The sequence below is a fragment of the Glycine soja genome, chromosome 9, assembly GCF_004193775.1.
Source record: "Glycine soja cultivar W05 chromosome 9, ASM419377v2, whole genome shotgun sequence".
Lineage (NCBI taxonomy): Eukaryota > Viridiplantae > Streptophyta > Magnoliopsida > Fabales > Fabaceae > Glycine > Glycine soja.
In genome coordinates, this window is record NC_041010.1 from 44,650,608 (window position 1) to 44,661,408 (window position 10,801).

A 10,801-nucleotide genomic window follows, 5' to 3' on the forward strand; every position below is an offset into this window, starting at 1 on the left:
TCCAATGGTTCAAAGCGACAAAATCTGTGCAAGCAACTACTTTACGAAACTAAGAATATTTTCCAGCTTTTCCTATACAGTAGATGAGCTAACTTTGATTGCTAGATTGAGTGAACTAATTCAATATTCTTTCGTTTTATACGTAAAACAGATTCATAAAGATATAGGATTTAACCTATTTCACACTGGTCGTACCTAACAAGAGGCATGTTTATCCACATAATGTCTTAAAAGCATAACATGCTGTAGCTTTGATATACTTGCATCCAACTTTTCTTTCTTGTTTTTCTCCCTTCTAGTTAATGCTTTAAGACGTACTCTCAAAGAGCAACAAGGCGATCTTTTTAGAGGTTAGCTTAGCCATCATGCTTCTATTATCCACGTAGTTTCTCTCTCTTTTGCACACACACTTTTATATAGCAAATAGAAAAAGGCAAATCATTATCATACTTAAGTTGTTATATATGAAGGAAATAACAAGGAAATATAGGTAAGAAGAAGAGAAAACACTCTTAACTTTTCTTGAATACTATATTTGATTCCATGACTTCCTTGACTTACATGAAAATATATTTCATATACTTGTACAAAAGTATTTATAAAAACACTAGATATATACCTTATGATATGTGAATTTTTGGTTCATTTTAACCAAATTAATTGTAACATCATGAGTAAATTATACTAATCATTCTTGAATTTTCATAAAAGCACACAGCCTTTTTTCTTTTTTAAACCTTTATAGTAACCTTTCTGGTAGGAAACACATTGTAATATTTTTTAAATAATTAAGAGAGTTAGAGTAATGTATAAGGGTGTCAGTATATGTTTTTTAAATAATATATTAAGGCATTAATGTATGAGTAGAAAAGATAAAAAAAAAATTGTGTAATTTAACAAAATCTCATGAAGAGTAACTAATGTAATTTACTCTAACATCGTAGGTAAGAGTGAGGATAATCTTCTGGTTATTGGTAATTTTTATGAGATGAGATGAATCACTTCGATTGTGTATTTTCCCCGTTTCCGGCACCCCCCAACACACACACAAACAAAACAACAATCTTTTTCTTTGCTAAAAAGCTTTGGATCGAGCATAGACGCATGCACATACTTTGCGGATTAACATAATATACAACAAACGCTTTATAACCCTTTCAATATTTACTTTCATGGTTGTTTCACTAGAACTACTATCTTCTTTTTCTTTGGTTGATTCGCCAAACTTGCATTTTCCGTTCTCTTTGATTTAATCACCGAATTGAAATAGCCTCTCTTCTCTCCTTACCTTGGTTGCATCACCCTCAATCCACTATCATTATCCTTGGTAGCTTCAGAATATTTGGCTTTATTATTGTCCATTTCCCTTTATTTTCTCCTTCCCTTGTGAAAACATTCCACAAATTTTTATGCATTTTTCTCATGAACAATATCAGTTTCTGTGGTTTAGCAGTATGGGTTTCTTTTGTATTCTTTCAATAAAATTAAGGTCAGTTCGTCTTAGAGGAAAAGATTCAACTATTTAATTGTGTAAACCTGAAACTCTATTCAAAATTTCGATTCCAAGATAATGAAAATATATAAATAAGCACAGTTGAAAAAGATTCCTGCTTAACGTCTAAATATATTTTAAGAGATTAATCACTTACTTTTGACTTTTGAGTGAAAGATCACTTTGGAAAACATTTAAGAGGAGTTACTATCCTACATTAATTAGCAGGAATGACACTCACTTTAGGTTAGGTAGAGTATAATAGACTTATAGTGCTGATTTTCGCACTCACATTTTAACAAATATTTGTACCTAGACTTATATTTAATTTATACACAATAGAAATTATATAATATTTATTTCCACATTCTGAATATCTAAATACTTATATTTGGACTCATTACTCATACTTTAATCTTTAGCCTACTAGAAATGTCATTTCATGTCATAATTAAATAAAGATATATAAAGCAACGGTTGACTTGTAAAGTTCTCAAGCCACCAACTTAAAAAAAAAAAAAAAAAACTTTGTAGTAATATAAAGCACTGCGAGATAAGCACAAAGATGGAAATAATATTGGATGCAACACAGGAGTTAGAATTTTTAATTTTAAAATAATAAGATTAAATCCTTTAAAGATATGATTTACAAATTATAAATTAATTAAGATATGGCAAAAAGTTGTAAGGCTATAATAATATTTTATTTTAAATTTAATGCATTAAATAATGTTTAATTATGAGTCTAAGTTGAATAATAAAATACTCATACTGACATTTATTTCTATAAATATTCATTTCCATGACTCCCCTTCATATAATGGATATTTTTTTTACAACTATCCACTAAATTTAGGGTTAAATAATGCTTAATGTATTTCCATGACTCCCCTTAATATATTTGTCAAAATGCATACCAACATTTCAACGATATTATGTTGGCATGAAGTATCGTGGAATCAAACAAAATTAGTTGGCGGCCACGGACCCTCTGCTAGCTGTTGGAAAATAACTGCGGAGAGTACAGTTCAATCTAGCACATACATTCTTCTTTATTTTATTTTTCTATTAATATTTTGTTTAAGTAAAAATATGTATCATTGGTTTAGATTCATATAGTTCAAAGGCATACATTTTTGTCAAAAGTAATTCAAATATGCAATAATAATATATTGTTTCTGCAACCTGGACTCAAGCTCATGGACAACTTACGGAGAGAGAAAAATGTGATTGACACGTTACCTGTAAGCCTTGCTAGTCTCTAAACGATAAAAGACTATCGTTTAACCACCACCAAGACAGTCAACCATGTCTAACATAAAATACAATTACGAAACTATCGACCAAAATTTCATTAGTCTTTCCTAGTTGCAGGAACTTCACAAGAAAATTTTAAGATTTTGTGACATATAGCATGTTCTCATCACACAAATTAAATAATTAAAAGATGTCTTAGAGTGTGCATACATGAAAGAAAGCTAGAATCAATGTTCATATATAGTGTTGATCTGACTCTGTATAAAAAGGAATAGAGAGAATTACTCTCTGTATAGAGTTTTCCCACAATTAATAGTTTTCTAGCTGTTTACTAAGTTCAAATTAAATAAAACACAATTTTATAGTCAAATTAAATGAGAGGAGGAATCTCCGTTTGGAATAAAGTGAGCAACCCAACTCATCATGGGTAATTCACATCAAAAGTCCAATAATAAATATTCATATATATATATATATATATATATATATATATATATATATATATATATATATATATAGTCAAGTATTATGACTGAATTAATAATCTCCAGAAATAATATATTTAATAATTTAATTTTTTATTATAAATAATTTATTAATGCTAATCCACAAATAAATATTCTCTCAATCTCCCACTTGAATAATCAATTATTAAAGTTATAAAATTATTGCAATCAATTACAGTCAAAACGTACATGTCAATGGTTTAAGAAATATAAGTCTTAATAACATTAGAAAAGGTAACATCTGAATGAGATAAATATCATTTAACTTATATTTTATATGCAAGATAGATAAAGGAAAACATAATTTTCTAGGATAAATATGTAATTTCAATAAATGATTCAAGCATTTTTATAATGTTATAAAAGTTATGATAATAAAAGTGTTGTATTGAATGACAATAACGAACGATAATAAGATTAATTAGGACAAAAAGAAGAATAAAAAATTTAAAATTAGTGATAGAACAATCTAAATGTAAATTTTTAAAAAAATGATTACTATACAATTTAGTGATTTCAAAATTAGCAATAGAAAAACAATTTCCGGTCACTAAATTTAGCAACTAATTTAAGTCCGAGACTTAACCAAACATATACTAATACAAAATATTTAAAGAATTAATGAAAGCTCTACTAGCTAATTCCAAACATTTAAAGACTTAATTAACCAAACCCTAAAAAAACTCCAACATTTAAGTCTTTTGGTCATTGAATCTAGTAATATGTACTTTGTAGCAATGTACTTAATTTGAGTTCAAAATTCTAGAATTTTTTTCTAACAGCCAAACATTTTATATTAAAGTTTTATGAATGCGAAGAACTCTTATTATTCTAAGCGAAATGCATAGTAGCAATATTATTGTTGCAATTATATTACAAGAGGACTAAGCATACAAGTTCAACTGACTATTGAGTATTCTTTTCCAAAAATGTGGGATTGACAATTGTCTACCTTTTGTCTTCATCAAGATTTTTCTTTTCTTGGCTTTGTCTTCATCCAGAGTTTTCTATCATCGACTTTTTCTTCATCAAAACTCTCTCATGTTATCACCAGAAGTCATATTCGGCATACATTAATTTGAAAAAAAAAAAATACGCATAACCACATACTTGACATGCAAAACTAAAGAAGTTATAATTGTCCACTCTAACATTTTATAGCACAAAATTTCCACAATGCAAATATAAATCCTAAAATAGGATTTTACCAATAAAGTAACTCAACATTTATAAAATAGAAAATTATCAAAATAATTTGACAATATGAACGTGATCAAAATTAATCTCTAACAACATTCATAAAATATACTAAATATGACATCACTCACAATTTTTAACAACTCACTCAAAGTCAAATGTGACAATAAATGATAGTTAAATTAACGTACTTGAACATAGAATTGGGATATAAGCAAAAAAAGCACATGGGCATATACTTAATCATTAATATTAGAGGAGTAATTTTAGAAACAAAACATATAAATATAATGTTACTGACTAACTATATATATTAACTAGTTTCCTAAAATATTTAATTGAGTCTCATAAAGAAGACTGAAGAGGAATCCAATATAATATTTGCAGGGATCTCCAATGGAATCCGTAAGCCAAGCTTCAATATGCATGGTCACAATCGAAGACTCTCGTGTTTTAAGTTAATAATTATAGGATGGTAGGACTGAGAGTTAAAGAAAGTGTATACTTCACGCTTATTATATGCTTGTCTCAAATAATCTTTTGAATAAATTAATATATATATATATATATATATATATATATATATATATATATATATATATATGCGTGCGTGCGAGTGAAGTTTTGTGAAATTATATAAGCACATTCTTTATTTTTAGTCATTATAATAGCTTTTCTTATAGGATATGTTAGTATAATATATAAGAGATATTAGTGTCATATTTTTAAACATTAAAAGGACGATAATGAAACATATAAGAGGCTGTCAATAATGTTCTCAAACATAAATGAAGGTTAGTATAAACATAGATGAAAAATAATACTATGTATAATTTTAAGAAATAATTCAAGGTATGCTAGTAAAATTTGCTCTAATCTTTTCCATGCATGTTAGGTGGGTGGCGTCCTCTACCTAAGTGAATGGTGAAAGCATTCATATGGGCTTCCGTAATATTTTAGTGCTGGTTGAGATTAGTTTGAGTAAAGATCATCTTCATTTACTAGAAATCTCCATTAGGATATCACATGTACCTTGTGTCTTTCTCTCTTCTAATGAAAATTTCTGATCAGTGGAGAGATTAGTTCTTATACATTATATAAGGAATACTCTCAACTAGGCCATGCATGTATTGGGTTGTTTCATTGCTTCACATTTAGCCTAGCTAGTATGTTAGCTTTGTTGAATTTGGGCTGCTTATGTGAGATGAGACGGGCCTATAGTCCAATATAGAGTTTAAATCAAGAGCTGAGTATGCATCTTCTTCTGGCTTCTCCTATAGAGATAGCTCTCGCTTTCTGGTATGGTTGTAGGGGTCATACCCTATTACTTTTCTTTGATGTAGCTTGTTTTAATTTCTGTGTTTTTTAGACTTCCCTTTGTCTAACAGAGAGAGAAGGTGAAATGCGTCCTTTACATTTTTGCAGTAATAGAATATGACAAACATAGGACATGGTTAAAGATATTTTATGTTCAAGAACGCACATGGGATGCGCAAATGAAAATAATTAATTGCGCTCAATGCAAGCAAAACAAAGTTTAGCGACGCGCGACTTACGTTTTTTAACGTGACCGACGAATAAAATAAAAAGACATTGGCAAGCCAAACGAATATGGACTTATTAATTTTATTTTTGTTTGAAAAAAAAATAAAAGTCTGTATAACATTGAAAAATTATTTTGCAAGTCAACTTCACATGAACTCATAATTAAGGTCCCTAAGGGAATAGAGACAACTGTTAATGTCTGACAATTGATATCGGCTAGGTTCAAGTTGTGTTTTGAAATTGATATAGAAAATTTTCCATTTTTAAAAAATTGCAAGGCTACCTATCACAAGGTGTTTTGTCAGAGGCTTTTCATGCACACATGGCTGGCCGATCGTGAGTTTAATTAATTATTGTTGCAGTAAAGTCCTGCATTACCAGTTGCATTAGAGGCTAATTAAGCTTAATTTGGGGAATTTTCTTCTGTATTAAAGACTTATGCAATGCTGTTGGTACATCTATAAAAGATGAGCAATTCAGGGGTTTTGATGGGTTGAAACTGGATCAGAAATTAGTTTTTGTTTTCTATACGGCAGCTTATATATAGGTGCATGCAGCTTAAAATTAATATATTAGTATTAACTAAAGGCAACTCTCCTGAATTTGTCATTTTTATTTGACAATTAATCTACTCTACCAGCTTTTTTTACTATATAGGACAGTGTTGAAATTAAAAAGAATCTGAATATTGAGTTAATAGCTGGAGTATATAATAAAGATCACGAGGCTTTCAGATTAAAAATTAAAATTAGCTGATGTATCTAGACTTGTAGGGCAATGCTATATGGTTGATGTTATGATTGGTTTTTTTTAATAAAATAAAGAAAAAATAAAAATCATGGGATAAACAGAAATCGGCCACATCTGTTCGTTGGTAATTTGGTCTCATATTTTGTACGATTAAGCATTTCTGAAAGAAGAAATGATAATTATGAGATAAAACAGAAATCAGCTACGTGTGTTCGTGCGTAATTTCGTCTAGCACGATTCAGCTAGCATTTCTGAACTAACATACTCAACTTAACCTTTCAGTGCATCTTATTAACAAGTTACAACAAACGTTAATACAATTAAGTTGACCTCAGTGCCTTTAACAAAATTGGCTAATATACCCATCTTTCTTTTATTAATGTTAACACTCGATCTAGTCTATATATCTTATTCACAAGTTACATCAAACATTAATACAAGTCCGTAATTTAGAAGATACATAAATATTCAAACTTTTTTTAAATAATGATGATCATAGTCTGTTAACTTGTTTTCCACTTTCAAAAGTTATCACATATATAATTCTCTTGTGTAATAGTATGAGAAAATAGGTAATGCACATGCAATTTAAAATATTTTATACTATTATTTAATTACAATTTATTATGATAAATTTTTTAATTTTTAGATAGTTACTTAAAAAAATTTATCAATAATGATTTATAATTAAATAATAATATAAAATTATTCTAGTATGACCATTCAACTCTAGTATTATCCTTCCTTTAAGTGTATATATAAGTAGACCCTCTCTCATCCATTTCACCTCACACAAGAACAAAAGCATAGTCAGTATGGTGCACTGTGTGATCTTACCATATCCAGCTCAAGGCCACATTAACCCCATTCATCAGTTCTCCAAACTCTTGCAACGAGAAGGGGTGAGAATAACACTTGTCACCACCCTTTCCTACTGCAAGAACTTGCAGAATGCACCTGCTTCTATTGCACTTGAAACCATTTCTGATGGTTTTGACAATGGTGGTGTTGCTGAGGCAGGGAACTGGAAGGTCTACATGGAACGTTTTTGGCAAGTAGGGCCAAAGACCCTTGCTGAGCTTCTTGAGAAACTTGATAGATCAGGTGACCCTGTTGATTGTGTTATTTATGACTCATTCTTCCCTTGGGTTCTTGAGGTTGCAAAGGGTTTTGGGATAGTTGGAGTTGTTTTTCTCACTCAAAATATGTCCGTTAATAGTATATACTACCATGTCCAGCAAGGGAAGTTGCGTGTTCCCCTCACAGAAAATGAGATTTCCCTTCCTTTCTTACCCAAACTTCACCATAAGGACATGCCCTCGTTCTTCTTCCCCACAGATGTGGATAATTCAGTTTTGCTTGATTTGGTAGTGGGTCAGTTCTCCAATATCGACAAAGCTGATTGGATCATGTGCAATTCATTCTACGAGTTGGAAAAAGAGGTAAGCAACTCAAGTCTTGTAACACCTTGTGCCTGTGTACATGAGAAATTATTATATAATTTAAGATCATTATATAATTATATATGATTAGTAAAATTTAATTATGTGTCACGTGAAAATTAATCAGTATCATAATAATTTCTGCATGTGCACACACAATTCCTTCATTTGATGTAAATATATATATATATATATATATATATATATATATATATATATATATATATATATATATATATATATATATATTCTTTTGAAACGTAATAGTTTGTAATTAATTATACAAATTGCTTTTAGGTAACTGATTGGACGGAGATGATTTGGCCCAAATTTAGGGCCATAGGACCATGCATAACCTCTATGATTTTAAACAAGGGACTTACAGATGATGAAGATGATGGCGTTACACAATTTAAGAGTGAAGAATGCATGAAATGGTTAGATGATAAACCAAAACAGTCTGTTGTTTATGTTTCTTTTGGGTCTATGGCAATACTCAACGAAGAGCAAATAAAGGAATTAGCTTATGGTTTGAGTGACAGCGAAATTTACTTTTTGTGGGTGCTCAGAGCCTCAGAAGAAACTAAGCTTCCCAAAGATTTTGAAAAAAAGTCAGAGAAGGGTTTAGTAGTAGGGTGGTGCTCACAACTAAAAGTTTTAGCTCATGAAGCTATAGGGTGTTTTGTAACGCATTGTGGTTGGAACTCCACATTGGAAGCCATGAGTTTAGGAGTTCCAATGGTTGCAATGCCATATTGGTCCGACCAAAGTACAAATGCTAAGCAAATTGTAGATGTCTTGAAAATTGGAATCAGAACCACAGTTGATGAGAAAAAGATTGTGAGAGGAGAAGTATTAAAGTGTTGCATAATGGAAATAATGAAGAGTGAGAGAGGCAAAGAGGTGAAAAGCAATATGGAGCGATGGAAGGCTTTGGCTGCACGAGCTGTTAGCGAGGAAGGAAGTTCTCGTAAAAACATTGCAGAATTTGTCAATAGCTTGTTCAATTTACAACAGGGAATTGCAAATTAATCCTTGTTAAACCAAATAGTTATTGTTTGTTTGTATACTATGCTGCATCATTATTTTCTCTGAAGACTTACTGGACTGATATGGAATGATCGAGTCCTAATTAATTCAAGTAATAATATATAAGTATCCTTTAATTTTAAATATTTTATCAATATCTTTTTTTTTCTTTCTTGTCACATCACAAAAAAATTTATATCAACATTTTTTTCTTATTTTTATCTTTCTTTTTTTAAGTGTTCAATAGCTTAAAAGGTGTTCATCAACCATTTTTTAATTAACTCCTAAGGTCTTGAAGGGCACAATGAACAGGTGGCATGGCACATTGACACCCATTCTTGATAAGTTGTATAGCATGTCGCTATTCATGCTTTATTCTTATGGAAGCCTTTGACATACCGGTGTAGATTGTATATGATAATTAAGGGAGTTTAACTTAATTAATTAGTTAAAATAAAATATATAAGTATTATAAATTTTTTATTATAAATCATCATCCTAAAAACTGATTTTTCTAGTAGTATATATTATAACAAAATCACGGATAATCACATCAAATTTCTGCTAGACAATATGCATGATAAACATTAGTACCTTATTCGGAACTAATTAATACTGTAAATATAAAATTAAGAAGGAAATAAAATTTAAGAAAACCTATATATCAAAATTGTTTAACTAGTCTTGTAATTTAAAAGATAACACAGAATAATTAAAATACAGACAAAAAGATGTGTGTGTAAGAAATTTAAGAGTCTAATTAACAGGCAAAGAAAAAATTGAATGAATAATTGATGCAGAAACCCGTTATAATAGTAGTATTTTTACACTATTGAATACCTAAATTCTATTAGGTGCTATGTAACTGGTGTGCATGCGTATAAGTGGTGGGAAGCAGGCTTTGAAGCACGTAATTAAATATTTTGGTTTGTTTTTTGTTCTTTGATCAGATGGAATTGTGAGGGCTGGATTGTAAAAACAGGTGCTGTGGTAGGAAGCGTTGTTTTTTTTTTTCCGCAACATCAACTTCTTTGTGTTACTTGTATTGTTGGTTTTTGGATCGAGTAGGGTACACCTTGTGCTCTACTTTATCTCTTATCAGAAAAAATTAGCTTATAAAAAAAATAAGGGAAACAATTTCTTTGCATATGTAATAAGCTAGGATAAATTAGTTACAACCATCTTACTTCATATATTTGCATAGCCAAAAACCTTTTGACACCGGAGGAGTACGTTAGTTATAATGTGTTTGGATAATACATGATGACATCATGTACGTAAAAGTAAAAATAATTATATATGTGTAGTTTTATCTTCACCTTAATTGATTCTTTTTCATGATGAATATAATTCAAACACACTAGTAAATATTATTATTATTATCCTTTGTGAATTTAATTTACTGAAGCCCCGGCCCTATCCATCCACTCCACCCCCATACATTAAATAGTTGGTAATATTACTGTCCTTGGTGAATTAATAAGCAGCCCCTCTCCCTCACTTCACATGCCCCACACATTAATTTAGTGGGTATTAATATTATTGATTATTGTCCATCGTGAATTATAAGTAGCGTCTCTACC

The 10,801-nt window shown here is 30.0% G+C and overlaps 1 protein-coding gene across 1 annotated transcript; it reads left to right on the plus strand.

The window, feature by feature from the left end:
- Positions 1-7,547: 7,547 nt before the first annotated feature.
- LOC114367245 (UDP-glycosyltransferase 74G1-like) lies at positions 7,548-9,369 on the plus strand. Its single transcript, XM_028324389.1, has 2 exons — positions 7,548-8,189; positions 8,487-9,369. Exons 1-2 carry the CDS (start codon positions 7,563-7,565, stop codon positions 9,219-9,221), a joined length of 1,362 nt encoding a protein of 453 aa, XP_028180190.1. The 5' UTR covers positions 7,548-7,562; the 3' UTR covers positions 9,222-9,369.
- Positions 9,370-10,801: the final 1,432 nt, after the last annotated feature.